Source organism: Pseudophryne corroboree, chromosome 9 (assembly GCF_028390025.1).
Source record: "Pseudophryne corroboree isolate aPseCor3 chromosome 9, aPseCor3.hap2, whole genome shotgun sequence".
In the NCBI taxonomy this organism is placed as follows: domain Eukaryota; kingdom Metazoa; phylum Chordata; class Amphibia; order Anura; family Myobatrachidae; genus Pseudophryne; species Pseudophryne corroboree.
Window position 1 is genome coordinate 289,546,818 of NC_086452.1, and position 21,356 is coordinate 289,568,173.

General features: G+C 46.7%; 1 protein-coding gene across 7 annotated transcripts in view; it reads left to right on the forward strand.

Moving 5' to 3' along the window:
• Positions 1–21,356, forward strand: part of SEPTIN3 (septin 3) — a 490,493-nt gene that overhangs the window by 440,589 nt on the left and 28,548 nt on the right. For 4 of the 7 annotated variants that reach the window (XM_063940342.1, XM_063940340.1, XM_063940343.1 and 1 more), the window contains 2 exons: positions 2,663–2,762; positions 12,671–12,722. In XM_063940342.1, the coding sequence (XP_063796412.1) occupies positions 2,663–2,762; positions 12,671–12,722 (152 nt within the window). The remainder of the gene's footprint in view (positions 1–2,662; positions 2,763–12,670; positions 12,723–21,356) is intronic. The other 3 variants (XM_063940341.1, XM_063940344.1, XM_063940345.1) reach the window with 2 other exon arrangements.

Consider the following 21,356-nt stretch of genomic DNA (forward strand, 5'->3'; position numbering starts at 1 on the left):
AAGCTCAATAAACGAGCTGAAACTTTGCTATCTGAAACTATAGAGTGAATGTCGTTATTTTATACAGAGTGCAGGGGATCCTTATGTATGTATATATATATATATATATATATATACACACAGAAAGATAGATAGATAGATAGATAGATAGATAGATAGATAGATAGATAGATAGATAGATAGATAGAATACTGTATCTATTCTGTGCGGCTCTGAAAATAGGAAAGGAGACTTTCCTGGCTACCACTTTGACAGCAGCAGGCCAGTGAAGGAAAGTGAGGAGTCGAGAGTATATTTTATTTTTCCAGTTAATGCCTATTATAAAATTGTGTTGTTTTTCATGGTTGTTGTTTTTTTTTTTAAACTAATTTGATAGGAAGAAAATCCATACTAGATCTACATAAAAACATAAGGGGTTAATAGCCTCTGAGTTGCCATAGGTGTTGGACTTTCTGTGAGTCTGGCCATTTTTGTAAAGCAGCAACCATTTACTAGCCTGGTTTTGCCTTGTAAATGATTGCTGCTCTAAAAAAGTGAGAAGAAAGTCCTGCACCTCTGGTGATTCTGAGGCTATTACATTTAGCCCAAGGTCTGATTCATAGGGCCTAATTCAGATCTGATCGCTGGGCTGCGTTTTTTGCTGTCCTGCGATCAGATAGTCGCCGCCTACAGGGGGAGTGTATTTTTGCTGTGCAAGTGTGCGTTCCTATGTGTTAGCAGAGCTGCTAATAATCAGTTTGTGCAGTCTTGTGGGTGGTAAACGGTCAGTTGCCACCCACAAACGGCCTCTTCCTGTCAAATATATTGCGTTCGCACGTGCAAATAGATCCTTTGCATCATCCCATCGATGACTGGCGATGTCCGTTATAGCTGTCCGACGCACCTGCGCATTGCGGAGCATAGGCATGCGCAGTTTAGATTTGATCACCTGCTGTGCGAAAACGCACAGCAGTGATCATATCTGAATTACCCCCCATAGTTGCATGCAATTCAGCTGCATCTAGTGCAATGGATCCATCTGAAATCTAATGGATCTTTGTGTACCCTAACCTCTGAATAGTCCGCAATTTCATCATCATGCCATGGCACACTTATCTTATTAGTGAATCAGTATCAACACTAAAGCCCTAGGTGGAGTTGCAGCCGAGATGTGTATTAACGGCTTTATTCAGGTTTGTTAGCAAATAAAAAAGCACACTAATGGGCAAACCCATAGGGGGTAATTCCAAGTTGATCGCAGCAGGATTTTTGTTAGCAATTGGGCAAAACCATGTGCACTGCAGGGGGGGCAGATGTAACATGTGCAGAGAGAGTTAGATTTGGGTGTGGTGTGTTCAATCTGCAATCTAAATTGCAGTGTAAAAATAAAGCAGCCAGTATTTACCCTGCACAGAAACAAAATAACCCACCCAAATCTAACTCTTTCTGCACATGTAATATCTGCCCCCCCCCCTGCAGTGCACATGGTTTTGCCCAATTGCTATCAAAAATCCTGCTGCGATCAACTTGGAATTACCCCCATAGTGCGCTGCAATTGATGTAGATGTAACGTGCACAGAGCATTAGATTTGGGTGGGGTGTGTTCAAACAAATCTAAATTGCAGTGTAAAAATAAAGCAGCCAGTATTGCTTTATAACCCCCCTAAATCGCCCACAGATGCTCAAAGTTGTGTATGCTTGGCAACGGAGCAGGCACAGTGCTAAGTATGTGGACATTCAGTAATGTACATGAAGCTGTGCATCAGTCCATAGATTTCCAACTATAACTAGCATACAGTACATAGAAACTGAAGTGTGTGTGTGTGTGTGTGTGTGTGTGTGTGTGTGTGTGTGTGTGTGTGTGTGTGTGTGTGTGCATGTAGGGATCAGTACTAAATGCCGGTGGCGAGCGGAACGCAGCCCCTTGCGGACTCGCTTCGCTCGCCACGCTGCGGGCACGGTGCCTCGCCACGCTCGGCACACTATTATATTCTCCCTCTGTGGGTGTCGTGGACACCCACGGAGGGAGAATATGTCGGGATTGTGGCGGTCGGGATTGTGGCGGTCGGGATTCCGGCGTCGGTATTTCGACCGCCGGGATTCCAGCCGGCGGCATCTTGACCGCATCCCTGCATGTATATGGGAAGGGGAATATATTGTGCATAAAAATGGATTCATCACAAGTAACAGTTGCAAATATGGGGCCTAATTCTGAGTTGATAGCAGCAGCAAGTTTGTTAGCAACTGGGCAAAACCATGTGCACTGCAGGGGGGACAGATGTAACATGTGCAGAGATGCAGAGAGAGTTTGATTTGGGTGGGGTGTATTCAAACTGAAATGTAAATTGCAGTGTAAAAATAAAGCACCCAGTATTTACCCTGCACAGAAATAAAATAACCCACCCAAATCTAACTCTTTCTGCACATGTTATATCTGCCTCCCCTGCAGTGCACATGGTTTTGCCCAATTGCTATCAAAAATCCTGCTGCGATCAACTTGGAATTACCCCCATGGTGCATGTAAAAGCTCATCTAGCCTAATCTGCTGGATGTGTACTGCAATGTTAACAGAGATCATATCAGATTTTCCACTGGAACATAGAAAGTGCCAGATATTCTGCTAATGAAAAGGTAGTCTGCAAACAAAAATGTTATTGTTTAATCTCTATTGTTTGTCATTTAGCAGGAAAGTATGCCATTTGCTGTGGTGGGAAGTGATAAAGAATATCAGGTGAATGCAAAGAGAGTTTTGGGACGTAAAACTCCATGGGGTATTGTCGAAGGTAAGAGACATACAATAAATAAACCTTTTACAATATTACTTTGTATGAAGTCCCTAGTAAATGAGGACAGACAAACACACTAAAGGCCAGTACTCACCGACAGATGTGGGGAGAGATGTGTGCTGAGCGTGCGGGGGAGACGGGGGGGGGGGGCGCTCATTTCACCCAGCGGGTGAAGTGAGTGACCTGCTAGATTAGCCTGCATGCAGGCCAATCTAGCACCAGCGATAGCGATGCCAGGGCCGGATTAAGCCTTTGGGAGGCCCGGGGAACTTAAAATAGGGGGGCCCTGCATGTGTGGGAGGGTCACGTATGCCTATGGGGGTAGAGAGGGGGTGACTTCCATGGAGGGTCAATAACAATTGGGGGTGGGGGAGGAATAATGTACAGTTAAAGTAATAATAAATAAAAAAAATACATTGGTTGCAGGGTGGGGTATGTGCACAAAAAAAGTTGTTTTTTTTACTGGGGGGGATTGGGTGGTTTATGAAACTTTTTTTATTGCTTCTAAGGGGGTATGGGGTTACTATTGTAAGGGTTTAAGTCCACTGTGGGTTCTATTGCCAATGGGGGTGGGGGGGGAGGTTATTTTCTGCACTGCTGCAGATTGCAACAATGAACTCACTACTGTGTGGGGTGGGCGTCGTTCACCTCTCTACTACCTTGCTTGCTTGACCACACTCCTCATCAGTGCAGAGGTCTGTTCAGTCTCCTGTCCAGGTCGCTGCGTAGTGCTGAGAAGAGGCGTGGTCCCTCAGTCCAGACAGCTGCTACTACTGTAGCTAGCTGTCAGTGTAACCCTTCGTGCAGCGTGGCCGTGACTGTTCACGCTGTGCAGGCAGCAGGGGCAAATGGATCTAAGCAGCTGCAGCTGGGGGGCCCCTTTAGGGAGGAGGGCCTGGGGTACTCACCCCCTGTGACCCCCCCCTTAATCCGGCTCTGAGCGATGCGCGGGGCCGCGCATCGCTATCGCTATGAGGGGTACACACAAAGTGATCGCTGCTTAAAATCTAAGCAATCTAGTCAGATTGCTTAGATTTTAAGCAGCGATCGCTCCATAAGTACCCCCCTTTACAGTAGTGGACAACTTAGCTGTAGTCAGTGTACAAATAATAAATAAAACATGAATTGTCTGTTATAAATCCAAACATTGAAGCAAAAAGGGAGCAACATCAATCATCTACCATTGTCCCTCCATAAAGTAATCAGTTATACGTTACTGTCAATAATTTAGGTTCAGTTTTATCATTTCTGTCTATAACTCAACCATCTCTAAGTAATATGAAGATTCCACAAAATCCATTCCTTAGTTCCTAATTGTGCACACTGCACATTGGTCTGGTGCGTTTATTTGCAATGGCAGTTAAATTCAAAGTATGACATTTTTTGCAGCCTTTGGGGCCTTATTTAGAATGGATCGCATTAGAGATGCGATTGCATACTCCCGAATAATGGCCCAGTTCGCAGGACCTGCACTGAACGTGTGCAGACAGGGAGATCTCAGTAATGCGAATGCCTCTGCCTGATTGACAGGCAGAGGCGATCGCGAGGTGGTCGGGAGCAGCGACCCGTCATTGTGGGGACATGACAGCAGTGGTGGCAGAACCGGGCCATTTTTGGCTGCACAGGCAGGCGCTACCCTTGTTTTGCGGGGACAGTGATGTGATCTAATTTAGCAAAACTGCAACTGATGCTGAATAAGGCCCTTTGTCTGTAAAAAGTACTCCACATTAAGAAGAAAATGTACATTGTAATTTCAGGGCCGGCAACAGAAATTTGGGGGCCCGGTACATGTATTTCTTTGCCCCCCCCCCCCCAATTCCTCTCAACACACACACACACATATATATATATATATATATATATACACACAGTATATGCATACACAGACACACACACACACATATATATATATATATATATATATATATATATACACACACACACACACATACAAACAGTGGGGGTGCCAGGACCCAGGAGGAACTCACCACAGCCAGGGGACAGCGGTGGGGCTGCGGGTGGCGCCGCTGCAGTGAAGGTGTCCCCAACGGGAGGTGATCTTCCTGGGCTCAGGACGCTCTGCTTCTCAGCCAGGGGACTGCGGTGGGGCTGTGGGTGACGCTGCTGCTGTGAAGATGCACCCGGCGGGAGGTGATCTTCCTGGGCACAGGGAGGAAGGGGGGGGTATCGATGGTGTGCACTGTTGTTTTTTTCTTTCCTAATTGGTGGGCGGGCGGAGCGGCCAATGAATCTAGAGTATTTACAGGCACTCCAGCACCCGTGTTTTGTCCTCCTCTGCCTCGGGGCCCCTCTGAACCATGGGGCCCGGTATAGCTGTCCCCTTTGACCCCCCCTGTCACCGGGCCTGTGTATTTTACAGTACAGTATTCTTTACAAATATTATTACAAAACCAACTCGAAACCAGATGCACAAATATTAAATTCTCTTTTTTTATTATGGACCTTATACTGTAAGGATTGCACATTCTGCGTTTCGCCCATCGCTGGGCAAGGCCACCCAGCATGCTAACCGCTGCCTCCCCCCCCCCCCCCCTCCCCGCGAGACCACTCTGTAATTGGGGACGCAGCGCAATTTCTGCATGTTTACAGAATGTAAGGAAGCCTCCTGCCAACGCAGCCTGGCTGATACGGCAGGAGGGCCGCTGCCATCTTTGTGATCGGAACAGCCACGTGTGACGTTACACAGCTTCCCGATCACGTCCACGCCACACCCCACATTCGTGCCACCACGCCCCCATTTCCCTGATGCCACCCCCGCAACGCTCCATCTCCACCTAGGAAACGGAGCGTTGCTGCCCACCTCCTGCCCTGCGTACCCCTCTGCCTGATTGACAAACAGAGGCATTTACTGCGGGGCACCCGCATTAAATGTGGGAGCATGTGCAGAATGGGCCCTGCACCAGGGACGTGCAGTCAGGGGAGGCAGTGCCTCCCCTGTCATAATGATTAAAATAATAAAAAGAAGATATTTATAACACAGTCTGTTGTAAATATCTTTTTTCATTATTTTAATAATTCCCCCCCCCCCCCCCCCCCCCGTGGCTGCTTGTGAGGGTGGGAGGCAGCGGGAGAGGTGCCTCCCGCTGCTAACACTAAAGGTCCGGGCAGCGGGGGGCGGGCAGGGGGCGGGGCGCAGCAATGGGCTGTGAAAGCCCATTGAAAATGAATGGGGAAGCGGCACCTATACTGGTGCTGCAATGACAGGGGCATGCATTCAGCCCCGATATTTTTTGTGGTTGGATTGCAAGTTACGATCCAACCTGAATAGGGTTCAATGTCTGCTACTCTATCCAAAGACACTACAAAATCTACACAAAATAGTGTGCTGGGTAAACAGAATATAAAAATCAGAACTTTACCTCATTCAGTTATACAAAAAAGTAACTTTTATTTACCTATGTAGAAAACCATTTTATACTCATACAAGAATATTGCTGACACAGTATGAATGATCAGTGAAATCTATATACTGTGGGGGTAATTCAGTGTTGATCGCAGCAGCAAATTTGTTAGCAGTTGGGCAAAACCATGTGCACTGCAGGGGGGGCAGATATAACATGTGCAGAGAGAGTTAGATTTGGGTGGGGTGTGTTCAAACTGAAATCTTATTTGCAGTGTAAAAATAAAGCAGGCAGTATTTACCCCGCACAGTAACAAAATAACCCACCCGAATCTAACTCTCTGCAAATGTTATATCTGCCACACCTACAGTGCACATGGTTTTGCCCAACTGCTAACAAATTTGCTGCTGCGATCAACTCTGAATTACTCTTTGTATATCAGTAGACTACATATGAGCCTACAAAAATATCCAGACCTCAGGGGAAAAAAAGAAACTGTTTATGATATGTTCCACTGTGGATCAGATGAAAAGAAGAGGAATACCTTTAAATTAGTAATCTCACACATACTTGTCTTGGGGTGGGGTGGGGTGGGGGGAGTTTAACCAGAGCCGGAGGCTGCGCTGTGCGCGGCCTTCCCTACTCTCTGTAGGACCAGACCAGCCTACCTGCCCATCGTCCCTTCTGGCCTGTACCAGAAGTGCCAGATGGCCAGTCCGGCCCTGACTGTCGCTACTTTACACTACTTACACCCCTCCTTTAAAGTGTGCTTTCGACAGCAGCCTCACGTACAGTTGCCATACACAGGCTATCAACAAACTGACTGACCCAGTGTCAGAAACCACTGGAACCACAAAGGCTATGAGATTGCACTAACTACATACTTCAACTTTGTTTGCCTTTTTTGCTGCATTCCTACTTTGGGTACTACTGCTATTTTTGTTATCTATGTGAACACCTAAATCTTTTTTCCAGTACAGAATCCCCTAGTTTTTCCCCATTTAGTATGTAGGAAGTATTATTGTTCTTGCTACCAAAGTGCATTACCTTACATTTGTCTATATTGAACCTCATTCTCCATTTTGCTGCCCATGTTTTCAGTTTGAATAAGTCGTTCTGAAGAGACTCAGCATCCCCATCCGAATTTCTAACCTTACAGTTTGGTATTCTCTGCAAAAATTGACACTGTGCTCTCTAAGCCTACTTCTAGATCATTTATGAAAATGTTGAACAATAGTGGTCCAAGTACAGACCCTTTTGGCACACCACTTAGTACTTCAGTCCATTTAAAAAAAGATCCATTTTCCACCACTCACTGCTCCCTTTTATCCAACCAATTACTAACCCAAGTGCATATTGTGCTCCCTAACCCAAGTACTCTTAATTTGTAGATAAGTCTCATGTGAGGTACTGTATTCAAAGCTTTAGCAAAGTCTAAAAAGATTACATCCACCTCTTTACCCTGATCTAGGTTCGCACTAACTGTTTCATAAAAGCCTATTAAGTTAGTTTGACATGATCTATCCTTCACAAATCCATGTTGGTTCCTATTAATAAAAGTTGGTTTCAAGAAACTCCTTAAAATACCTCCCAGTACTTTCCCCACTATAAATGTAAGACTTAATGGTCTATAATTACCTGGTTCAGATTTACTTCCCTTTTTAAATATCGGCACTACTTCCGCTAACGCCAGTCTTTGGGGACCATGCCTGATGGAAGTGAGTGGGACATTATCATTGCTGAGGATATGCGTCAATCCCGCCATCTGGCATTCTCTTGTAAATACAGATGAGAAAACCTTGTTTAATTTTTCCACTATTTCATTGTCGTCTTTGACTAGGATGCCCAGATTGCCTTTTAGAGGGCCTATACTTTCTTTCTTTAGTCTTTTGCTGTTAATGTATTTAAAAAACTTTTTGGTGTGATTTACTTTCCCTTGCTATTAACTTTTCCATTTCTATTTTAGACACTCTGATTTCTTTTTTGCATATTTTATTACAATCCTTATTGTACTGGAATGACTCCGCCTTCCCGTCCGATTTATACTTTCTGAATGCTCGCCTCTTTTTAGCCATTAGTTCCTTAATATTTTTGTTAAACCACATTGGTTTGGAATTATTACTCCTTCATTTGCTGCCCATGGGAATGAACTTATGAGTATAGCTAGTGAGCAATGTTTTTAATACATCCTATTTCTCTGTAGTATTCTTGCCTTGAAACAAAATCTCCCAGTCAATGGGCCTAATTCAGACCTGAACGTAGCAGCTAATGGCAAAACCATGGGGGTAATTCAGAGTTGATCGCAGCAGCAAATTTGTTAGCAGTAGGGCAAAACCATGTGCAATGCAGGTGGGGCAGATATAACATTTGCAGAGGTAGTTAGATTCGGGTGGGTTATTTTGTTTCTGTGCAGGGTAAATACTGGCTGCTTTATTTTTACACTGCAAATTAGGTATCAGTTTGAACACACCCCACCCAAACCTAACTTTCTCTGCACATGTTCTATCTCTCCCCCCCCCCCCCCCCCCCCCCAGCAGTGCCCAACTGCTAACAAATTTGCTGCTGCGATCAACTCTGAATTACCCCCTATGTGCAGTGCAGGTGGGGCAGATATAACATTTGCAGAGAGAGTTAGATTTGGGTGGGCTATATTGTTTCTGTGCAGGGTAAATACTGTCTGCTTTATTTTTACACTGTAATTTAGATTTCAGTTTGAATGCACTGCACCCAAATATAACTCTCTCTGCACATGTTATATCTGCCCCCCCTGAGGTGCACATGGTTTTACACATTAGCTAACAAATTTGCTGCTGCGATCAGGTCTGAATTAGACCCAATGTATCTTAAAGCTTCCCTCATCGTGTCAAAGTTGGCTTTGCTAAAGTTTAGAGTCTTAGTTGAGCCTATATAGGGTTGCTTGTGAAGACTGATATTGAATGTGACCATATTGTTTTTGCTGTTTCCCATGGGCTCCCCTACTATAATATTTGATATCAAATCCCCATTGTTTGTTAATACCAGGTCTAAGATTGCATTGTACCTAGTTGGTTCTTCGATTAGTTGAAGTAAGTAGTGATCATTTAGTGTGTTTAAACACCTATTACTATAATAGGTATAATATTATTAGAAACACATTTGTGAGACCCAGAATAACAGGCGCTTAAAATATGTATATGAAAATACTCAGCAAAAGAACATCCCTGAAGTATATGGAGGTGATGGAATTTTCAAACCGCAGCATGGATGGCCATGATGGCCCCATTATAACATAAATACCCACCCTCCATTGTCAATAGACCTCTGCATGGTCTCCTGATATTAGTACCCCCCACCCCTTAGTAGTAAAAAGTAGCAGTAGTAGTTTGCAACTATGCCCTTATTTACATTATGGTGCACTAAAGAATTGAGTTTTCACTAAGTCCACCTGGTTTCTTTGACATTGGTAAGGGGCGCACCAGTCCCACTCCAGGGAACCACTTCTGCATTATATATATATATATATATATATATATAGATGTATTCTTTTTTTTTCCGTGTATTCTTGCTTTTCTGTTATCACCGGCAGGTGAGGTGTAAAGAGGTAAATGGGAGGTATTGCAGAGACATAGACACCCTCCCCTCCTCCCCTTTCCTACAGTACACTGCCACTAACAGGAGGCTGAAGCCAGCGGGTGGAGGACACGCTGAGCCACCGGAGCTGGGTGCAAGAGCCTGGGGATGTGCTGCGGGCTGCCTGATCACTGCTGACCACAGTGCTCAGGACACAGCTAAACACAAACCACAGCCACCGGGTGGATATGGGGAAGGCACTGTGGGCTTCCCGATCACTGCTGAACACAGTGATTAGGACACACAGGGGTGGGGCCGCAGCTTCTCTTTGAAGTGAGGGAGAGCCGCGGCTACGATTGAGCTGCACCGCAGAGATGGCTGTGGGGGGTGCTACAAACATGCCCGAACACTGTTGCCAGCAGTGATCGGGACACACGCGGTGCTGGGCCAGAGTGCAGAGGGACCTGGAAGTCCCTCTGTTATAGGTGACTACTGGAAGATTAACTTTCAGCAGCTGCCTAGTGAGCGTTTCTGACTGGTCGCATCAGATGCGACCATGTCAGGGAAAGCCCAGCCTGGTGTTGTCGCTTCTGATGCCAGGCAAGTGGTTAAACACATACTTTATATGATTCGAATTTTGTAGCATTTAATGAGAGGAACTAAGTGAATTCAAATCACAAGGTGGCTTTTTGGCAAAAATCAGAAGTTGCAAATCTGCGTGATAAATATAGCATGCACAGGAAAACTAATTTCAGATTTGAAATCACCGTTGAAAAAATAAATCGAAACAGTTGAAAAACATAATGCAATAGAAAATACGAACACAATTGTTGCCCAGTGTTTTCTTGGTACAAGAGCACCCATCAAGTTGTAGGATATATTAGGCAGTCAGTTCTTGAAGTTGATGGGCAGGATGTAATGCAGTCCCAGATCGCCAGAGGTGGGGGATGCCAGCCAATCTCAGACTTTTTTTTAAAGGGGCAATCACCTATAAGGCAAAACCATGCCTTGTAAGTAATTGCCCCTTTAAAAAAACATCCAAGATCAGCCGACATCCTGCACCTCTGGCGATCTCTGACTGCGTTACATCCAGCTGCATGTGTTGGAATAAAGAAGATGGGCAATTGTATGTATCTGAGCATCTCTGACAAGGGCCAAATTGTGATGGCTAAGATGACTGGGTCAGAGAATCTGAAACAGCAGGTCTTGTGGGGTGGTCCTTGTATGTAGTGGTTAGTAGGAGGACAACTGGGGAACTGGTGACAGGGCCATTGGCACTCAAGGCTCATTGATGCTCATGGGGAGCGAAGGGTAGTCACACAGGTAGGATCCCAAAGAATAACAATTGTAGGGGATCAGTATGATTTACCTACAATCAAAATCCCGATGGTCAAAATACCTACAAGGTCAAAATACAGACATTGTGAAAAGACATTTAAAATGTTGAAACGGTCAAAATACAGACATTTAAAATGTTGACAGGTCAAAAAGTCGAAACACTTTAAAAAAAATAAGATGTGTATTATTATTATTATTATTATTACATTTTATTTATAGGGCGCCACAAGTGTTTCGCAGCGCCGTACAAAGGACAGTACAGGAAGACAAAACTTAGCATAACAGTAAATAAATAACAAAAATGGAGTGCAGGTAACAAAGAGCAACACAATTCTCAAAACATAATACAGCTTAGATGTAAGTAGCGAAGGAGTAATCATTGTACTACTTGGGGCTGGCGGCCATAGATAGAGATGAGCCTTTACCAGCAGGAGAAAAAGCAGGTAAAGATGGTCGCTGAGTGAAATGTGTCAAGAAGAGGGCTTAGACAAGAGGAAAGAGGGCCCTGCTCTGAAGAGCTAACAATCTAGTGGGGAGGGGCAACAGACAGATGACATGAGGTGCAAGCAAGCAGGTAGAAGCCTGATTGTGGTATGCGAGCAAAGCAGAGATGTATGTCGACATAGGTTGACATGGGCTCCGTATAAGTGTACCACCTCCCCTCGCATGGCTTGCTGTGCTCGCCATGCTTTGGGCACGGTGCCTTGCTATGCTTGGCACACTATTATGTTGCCCCTCCACGTCCACTGGGATGGTAAAGTATGAACAAGTCTGTTTCAATCAAAAAATCATGTCAGTATTTTGACCTTGTCTGTATTTTGACCATTGATCAATGGTTGTCGGTATTTTGACTGTCGGGATTTTGATTGTAGGTAAATTGACTGCATCCCTAATTGTAGCAGATTGATGAAAAGTTATTGCTGGCTATGATAGAAATGTATCAGAACACAGTGTATTGCAGTTTGCTGTATATTAGGCTGTGTAGCTGCAGTCCGGTCACAGTGCCCATACTGATCCCTATCCACTGCTCAAAATGGCTACAATGGGCACGTGAGTGTCAGAAATGTACTATGGAGTGATGATAGAAAGTGGATTGGCCTGATGAATCATGTTTTCTTTTACATCATGTGGGTGGCTGGTTGTGTGTTCTTTGTTTAACTGTGGAAGAAATAGCACCAGCATGCACTAAGAGAAGAAGGCTAGCTAGTGGAGTCAGTGTGATGCTTTGGACTTAAAGGATCTGCTGCTAACATCTCGGTACCAGATTACACCTCACACCTTCAGAGGTTTTATGGAGTCCATGACTTGATGGGTCAGGGCTGACTTTTGATAAGACGAGGGAGACCTACACAATATTTCTCAGGTGGTTTAAATGTTATGGCTGATGTACATATTGTTATTGTAAATGTAATCAACGTTAAACCTGCAAATAAATAAACCACTTTAACCAATATAATAAAAAAGAACAAAGTAATAGAACTATAAAATTAATTGAATACATTGTTTTGAAAAGTTAATTTTATAATTTAATAAATATATACAAAATTAATTAGTGTTTTACCTTACCATATATATTTTTTGTGCTGAAGTGTAATAATGATTTTTATAACTACCATTTTAAATATTAGTGACACTATTTTTTTTTATATATTTCAGTTGAAAATTCGGCACACTGTGAGTTCTCTCTCCTTCGTGATTTTGTAATTAGGTGAGTTCCCTCGTAACAGATATTTTTATCATCTCCTCTAAACTCTATTGCCTCTTCCAATATGATGTATACATTTTCCCTTTATCTAAAGGGCCCTACACACTTGGCGACCTGCAGCCGAGGTGTCCGACAGCCAATACAGCAGACGGGCAACCCCCCGTAGGTGTGGGTGACGAAGGCAGTGAGTTTTTTTCACACCCCACGTCACCCAGCCGCGTTCCCGATCATGCAGGTCATACATATTGACCTGCATGTTCAAACGTCGGAGACCAACGATAAACGAGCGCGGGGACGTGCATCGTTCATCGTTGAAGCATCCACACAATGTTGTTCATATCGTTCAGAAAAATCAACCAGTGCCCTTAAGGGTATGTTTATATCAAACCAACCAGGCATCTGTTACCAGTGGCGTAAGTTCATCCTCATCCCCTGGAGGCAAATTAGAGTTTGGTGCCCCTGCCCCTTGAAAAAAAAAGGAAAAATTATACATAATTTGGGGTTAGGGCAAAGGTGACAAGACCGGGAGGAACAGTGCCAGGACAGGTGTGATAGGGCAAGTACTGAGATAACAGAGACAGTACAGTGTGGCCAGGACAAACAAAGACAGGGTACAGGAGGATGGAACAGAGGAGACAGGAGGAAGGGTGTCAGGGATAGGACAAAGGTGACAGGGACAGGATAGGGGTGGCAGTGACTGTACATGGGTGGCAGGGACAGAACCAGGACATACTGTAGGTTTCAGGACAAGGACAGAGCGGACAGAACAGAATGGTCAGGAGAGAGGATGATGGGGCCAGGATAGAGGTGACAGGAACAGGAGAGAGGGGAGACAGGGCAATCACAGAGGTGACAGGACAATGGGTGACAGGGACAGAAGAGACGGGAGTCAGGGCCAGCAAAGAGATGACAGGGTCAGGACAGAGGTGACAGGGACAAGACAGGGGTGACAGGGACAGGAGAGCTACGAAAGAGGGGAGACAGGGCTGGCACAGAGATGACAGGGACAGGACAGGGGTGACAGGGGCAGGACAGAGGTAACAGGGACAGGACAGGGGTGACAGGTACAGGACAGGAGGGCCAGGAAAAAGGGGAGACAGGGCTGGCACAGAGGTGACAGACAGGACAGGGGTGACAGGGACAAGAGGGCCACGAAAGAGGGGAGACAGGGCTGGCACATAGGTGACAGGGGCAGGACAAGGCTGACAGGGACAGGACAGGAGGACCAGGAAAGCGGGGAGACCGGGCTGGCACAGAGGTGACTGGGATAGGACAGGGGTGACAGGAACAGGACAGGGGCGACAGGGACAGGACAGAAGGGCCAGGAAAGAGGAGAGATATTAGGATTTTGGTACTTACCAGGTAAATCCTTTTCTTTGAATCCATAGGGGGCACTGGAGTACTCTTGGGATATGGACGGCTTCCGCAGGAACAGGGCACTGAATATTTAAATTTAGAACACTCCACCCCTCCATATCCCAGAGTACCTCAGTGTTTTTTACTGAGCCAAAGAGGAGCTATAGAGAGGTTGACAATGGAGAATTACATATAACATAACGGACAACAATAAAGTTGACACATAACGTTACTGACAACTAAACAGTTGGCACCATAACCGATAGAACTTGAAACTTTGAACCAGTCTGTGAGAATGTGTTACCATAAGATCCCCTGAACTTACCACAAACCAGGTAAAACTGCTCTGGGTGGGCGTCCAGTGCCCCCTATGGATTCAAAGAAAAGGATTTACCTGGTAAGTACCAAAATCCTATTTTCTTTTTCATCCACTAGGGGTCACTGGAGTACTCTTGGGACGTACCAAAGCTTCCCCCGTGGGCGGGAGAGCTGTTTGGCACCTGTAACACTAGGCGGCCAAAGCTAGATGCTGATGCCGCAAACGTATCAAACTTGTAAAAGCGCACAAACGTGTGCACTGATGACCATGTAGCCGCACGGCAAAGCTGCGTCGTAGAAGCCCCACGACCAGCTGCCCATGAAGTTCCCACCGAACGTGTGGAATGAGCTGTTACTGATGTAGGCGGCTGTAACCTAGCATGAAGGTAAGCCTGACGTATGGTCAGTTTAATCCATCTGGATAAGGTCTGTTTAGAAGCTGGCCAACCCATCTTGGCAGCATCATAGTGAACAAACAACGTATCCGTCTTATGAACTGTAGACGTTCGGGATACATAAACTCGTAGTGCGCGTACTACATCTAAAGTTCCAGAATATCCTGTTAACACAGGAACTACTATTGGTTGATTGATGTGAACAGATGACACTACCTTTGGTAAGAAAGCGGGATTCGTCCGAAGTTCCGCTCTGTTATCATGGAACACCAAATACGGTGGCTTGCATGACAAGGCACCCAAATATGAAACACGCCTTGCCGAAGCTAAGGCTAGGAGAAAAATTGTTTTCCAAGTGAGAAACTTAATATCCACTTGTTGTAAGGGTTCAAAATATGAAGACTGTAAGAAATCTAAAACCAGATTCAAGTCCCATGGCGCTGTAGGTTGAATGAATGGAGGCTGTACTCTGAGGACACCTTGCAGAAAAGTGTGTACAGACGGCAATAGAGCCAATCGTCTTTGAAAGTAAATTGACAAAGCAGATACCTGCACCTTTAGTGTAGATAAACGCAGTCCTCCATCTAATCCCGTCTGTAGAAATAACAAAAGACGGGATAACTTGAAAGATGATGTCGGAAACTTCCGAGCTTCACACCAACCTATATAGGCACGCCAAATTCTGTAATAATGAGCTGCCGTAACTGGCTTCCTAGCTCGTAACATGGTTGGTATAACCAATTCTGGAATGCCCTCTCTTCTTAAGATGGCGGTCTCAACAGCCACCCCGTCAAACGCAGCCGCGCTAAATCATGGTAAAGAAACGGACCCTGTTGTAACAGGTCCGGACGTAGTGGGACGGCCAAGGATCGTCTGCGAGTAGTCCACGTAGATCCGAGAACCAAGCTCTCCGAGGCCAATGAGGCACCACTAGTATGACTGTGGCGGACTCTCTTTTGATCCGTTTTAGCAACAGAGGGAGCAGCGGAAACGGTGGAAACAGATACACGCGGCTGTAAGGCCACGCGATTGTGAGAGCATCCACCGCCACTGCCTTTGGATCTCGCGTTCTGGACACATACTGGGGCGTTTGGTGATTGTGGCGGGATGCCATCAGGTCCACTTGAGGGTAACCCCACCTCTGGACCAACATGTGAAACAATTCTGGATTTAATGCCCATTCTCCTGGATGAAAATCCAGACGGCTGAGATAATCCGCCTCCCAGTTGTCCACTCCCGGAATGAACACTGCCGACAATATCACTTGGTGATGCTCGGCCCAATTTAGGATTCAAGCTACTTCCCGCATTGCCATGCGGCTTCTCGTTCCTCCTTGTTTGTTGATGTACGCGACCGATGTCGCATTGTCTGACTGCACCTGGACAGTCTGAGACCGAAGCATGTGTACTGCTTGTCGTAGCGCATTGTAAATTGCCCGGAGTTCCAGGACATTTATAGACAGCAATCTTTCGTGATCCGCCCAGAGACCCTGGAGCTGACAATTTTGAACTACAGTTCCCCAACCTCTGAGACTCGCGTCCGTCGTTAGAATTATCCAATTCCAGGCGCCGAACCGTTTCCCTGCGGTTAGATTGTGTACTTTGAGCCACCAGAGTAGAGATACCCTGGCTCGTGGCGACAACCTCACCCTGTGGTGAATCTGCAGATGCGAGCCCGACCACTGTGCGAGCACATCCAGTTGAAAAAGACGTGAGTGAAATCTTCCGAACTGAAGCGCTTCGAAAGCCGCCACCATTGTGCCTAAGAGGCGAATGCACAAATGTACCGAGACTGTGCGTGGCTTGAGCACTAATTGTACCAGATGACGAATAATCTGTACTTTCTGTTCTGGTAGGTAAATTCTTTGATTTACCGTATCGAGAATCATACCTAGGAATTGAAGTTGTTGAGACAGAATTAGATGTGATTTCTTGAAGTTGACAATCCAACCGTGCTGAACTAGTACATTGTACGTTAGCAACGCATGTTGGAGGAGCATCTGTTGAGACGGAGCTTTGATGAGCAGATCTTTCAAGTACGGAACTATTATCACTCCCAGGGATCTGAGATGAGCTATCATCACAGACATCACTTTGGTGAATACCCGAGGCGCTGACGAGAGGCCAAACGGTAGAGCCTGAAACTGGTAATGGTTCTGCCGTATCGCAAAACGCAAGAACCTCTGTTGAGGTGGCCAAATCGGAATGTGTAAGTACGCATCCTTGAGATCTAGCGCAATCATGAATTCCTGTGGCTCTAAACCTGCAATTACTGACCGCAGAGATTTTATCTTGAATCTGTAGTAAGTGACGTACTGATTGAGACCCTTTAAGTTCAATATTGGCCTGACGGAGCCATCCGGCTTTGGTACCACAAACAGACTGGAATAATAACCCTGACCTTGTTGTTGTACAGGGACCAGAATCAAAACTGCTGAATCCAGCAGGGACTGAATGGCAATTTGCAGAACCGCCCTCTTTTCTCCCGACAGAGGCAGTCCTGTCTTGAAAAACCGCAGAGGCGGGAAACAGTCGAACTCTATTTTGTAACCTTTGAACACTAAATTGCGGATCCACCCATCTGTGGATGTCTGGAACCACGCCAAATGGAACGTCTGAAGGCGTGCTCCCACAATTGGAGATCCGAGATGGGCTGGGAGCCCGTCATGCCACTGGCTTGTCGGTGACCTTAGCGTCCTGACGACTGGTGTTGGTTTGTTGGAAACCACGTCCTCGACCTCGTCTACCAGGTGTGGCTGTTCCTCTACCACGGCCTCGAAAGGGCTGAGGTCTAAAGGATTTGTACGCCGGGCCAGAGTATTTCCGTCTAGGTACCGTTGGAGGCAATGGTAAGAAAACAGACTTTCCTCCCGTGGCCTCAGAAATCCATTTGTCCAATTCAGGACCAAACAACTTCTCGCCACCGTAAGGTAACGCCTCTATACCTCTTTTGACCTCTGCCTCCGCTTGCCAAGAACGCAGCCAGAGTGCTCGTCGTACTGTAACTAGCGACGATGAAATGCGAGAAGTGAGCTGACAGACGTCAGTAGAAGCTGTACACAGATACTCAGCAGCTTCACAGATTTGATCAGCAAGAAGTATAAGGTGATCGTCATGTAGGGCAGACTTGAGTTCTGTTATCCATACAATTAGCGCCTTAGTGACCCAAATGCCAACCAACCCAGGTCTAAGCAACACTCCTGCTGCTATATACATGGACTTTAGCATAGATTCTATTTTACGATCTGAAGGGTCTTTAAGCGTAGTAGCCGTTGGTACTGGTATGGTTAATTTCTTTGTAAGTTTTGACACAGACGAATCCACCATTGGCGGATTCTCCCATGTACATGTCACAGACTCTGGAAACGGGTAACTCGACTTAAATCTGTGAGGTATAGAAAACCGTTTATCTGGATTCTTTCGTGTTTCTACTAACATCTTATTAAGAGATTCTGAAACAGGAAAACACATTGGAGATCTCTTTCGTTTAGTAAAGCCGACTTCATCATTTGTCAGAGGTTCCTCAGTTTCCATAAAATTCAGAGACTGACGCACCGCTCTGATGAGATTATCAATGCCTGGGCTGTCAAAATATTCACTATCTGACTGCTGGTCTACTTCGTCCTCCTCACCCATCTCTTGTGCAGTGAGGTCTGGCATAGAATCGTCAGAATGCAACATAGCAGAAACTGGTAAATCATAAGACAAATGATATTTATCCCTTCTACCCAAAATGGATTTGGACTTTTGGCAAGACTGAGACGCCTCAGGTAGTTCTGGCGGTCTCAGCCGAGACTCAGATCTTGCCGCTTCCCGCTCTTGTCGAGCGGAGGCCAATTCTGAATGCAATCCAGCCATGACATCTGTTAGCATAGCCCATGGAGGGTCCGGAAATAAAACCGGCTTTGAAACCAGAGCAGAAATTGTATTCGTAGCTGAATTCACAAAACATACTGTACATGTGGTATATCCATCTGGTAACACACTCTTACAGACATTGCAGTGAAACTGCTTTTTAGTTTTTGCTGGTGCCTTACTCATTATGCAGACAGACAATACAATACACAAAGACAGACAACTTGCAAGACTCAGTAAAATAGTACTAAGGTGTGTCTATAAATATATCTGGCCAAGAGCAGTGCACGTGGCCAGTACTATATGAAATGTGAGCCAAAATTCCCACTAACACCCCTGCGCCTCCGGTGGAGTAGAGATGTAGGACAGGAATGTTCTGGAATCACAACAGGAAGAACAGGAAGCATGGTTAAAATGGCCCCCATGCCATGCTTACAGTTATAATCACAGTACAGGTTATAATTTTGTGAAACACATATATAACCTGGGAATAGTCTGTTTACTAACAAAGTCTGTTAATAAAGGCTTAATAGGCTATGCAGACTTATAACCTATGCAGCCTTGTATACTGCTGCTGCTATGGGTACTTTCTCCCCCCCCCCCCCCGTGCAGCTGCGTGTGCTGTGAGACTCCCCCCCCCCCCGTGCTCCGTGTACCGCTGTCTAGTACACGGTGCCAGGGAACTTACAAGTAACCGGGGGGCGTCTAGAAGGAGCCGGGGAGCGGGAGCCAGGGAGCGCACTCCATAGAGCCGTGAAGCGGCGTCTATGGATTAAAGAAAGTGCGGCCGGCACGGCTCTGAGTGGCGGGACTGAGCGGCTTCGGCATCCGCTCACAACATCAATCAGCGGCGGCGGGCAGCTCACATAGCGGCGGGTGGCACTTCACAGTACAGTGTCCCCAACATACCTGGACGCCTGTGGTGAGGGCTATGACGGGGCTTCTCTGCAAGCTCCGTCCAGCCTTTTCTGCAGGTAGTCTGCTCTGTAGTGAGGACCGACACGCCAGTAGCTGCTTGTAGCAGCTTCCACTATCCCGGACCCTCGCCTTTTGGAAGGGGGGAAGGGATGTGGATAAAGTGAAAAATAAAAATAAAAAATAAAATAAAAATAAAAATAAAAATATTTCAAAAGAAGTGTGGGAGCTCCACACAAGCCTTGTTGCTACGTCGAGCACAGAAAAAACACTGAGGTACTCTGGGATATGGAGGGGTGGAGTGTTCTAAATTTAAATATTCAGTGCCCTGTTCCTGCGGAAGCCGTCCATATCCCAAGAGTACTCCAGTGACCCCTAGTGGATGAAAAAGAAAGGGCTGGCACAGAGGCAACAGGATAGGGGTGACAGGAGCAGAAGATCAATGACAGGGGCAGGACAGCGGTGACAGGGGCAGGACAGGGGTGATGGGCAGGACGGCGGTGACGGAAAGTACAGGGTGTGACAGGGACAAGACAGGGGTGTCAGGACAGGAGGATCAGGAAAGAGGGGAGGCAAGGCTGGCACAGGTGACAGGGACAGGACAGAGGTGACAGGGGCAGGACAAGGCTGACAGGTACAGGACAGGAGGCCCAGGAAAGAGGGGAGACAGGGCTGGCACAGAGGTGACTGGGATAGGACAGGGGTTACAGGAACAGGACAGGGGTGACAGGGACAGGACAGAAGGGCCAGGAAAGAGGGGAGACAGGGCTGGCACAGAGGTGACAGTGACAGTACAGGGGTGACAGGGGCAGGAGAGCAATGACAGGGGCATTAAAGCGTGACAGGGGCAGAACAGGGGTCATGGGCAGGACAGAGGTGACAGGGGCAGGACAGAAGGGCCAGGAAAGAGGGGAGACAGGACTGGCACAGAAGTAACAGTGACAGGACAGGGGTGACAGGGACAGGACAGGGATGGCAGGGGCAGGACAGCGGTGACAGGGGCAGGACATTGGTGACAGGGGCAGTACAGGAGTGACAGGGACAGGACAGGGGTGACAGAACAGGAGGACCAGAAAAGAGGGGAGGCAGGGCTGGCACAGAGGTGACAGGGACAGGACAGAGGTGACAGTGACAGTACAAGGCTGACAGGGACAGGACAGGAGAGCCAGGAAAGAGGGGAGACAGGGCTGGCACAGAGGTGACAGCGACAAGACAGGGGTGACAGGGACAGGAGAGTGGGGAGACAGGACCAGGACACAGCCCTGAATTCAACAATGGTGGGACTTGTAGGAGGTAGTTGGCAGTTCAGCCTCAATCTCTATATATAAAGTAACGTACACTGTATGCCGTACCTCCAGTCCCACTCTCTCTGTTACATTACCTAGCAACAGGATAAACAGAGCTGCTTACCAGCCCTGCACCCCACGCAGTCCCCATCCCATAACTCTGTCTCTCCGCTCCCCGTTATCCTGTTGAAGTTATCATGGCTTTCCTCTGCTAGTGTCCAGACTTGCTCGCTGAAGCTCAGCCACTTCTTCCTTGCTTCCTAGCAGCCGGCTCCTGGATCACTGGGCAGCAGAGGCTGGGAGCCGTGAGGGGGCAGAGCAATCAAGCGGGCAGCTGCAGTGCCGCCCGCATCTGCGGTGTGAGAAGAAGCCGGGGGCACCCTACCGCTGGCAGTGCTGCAGCTAGCGCAGGTGGCGGCGAGGCTGCCGGGCAGGGTGTTACGGCATGGGGTGTACAAACTGCCTCGGCATCGCCTTTGTCTATTTAGTAGGAAGGGCACGGAACGGCCGGGG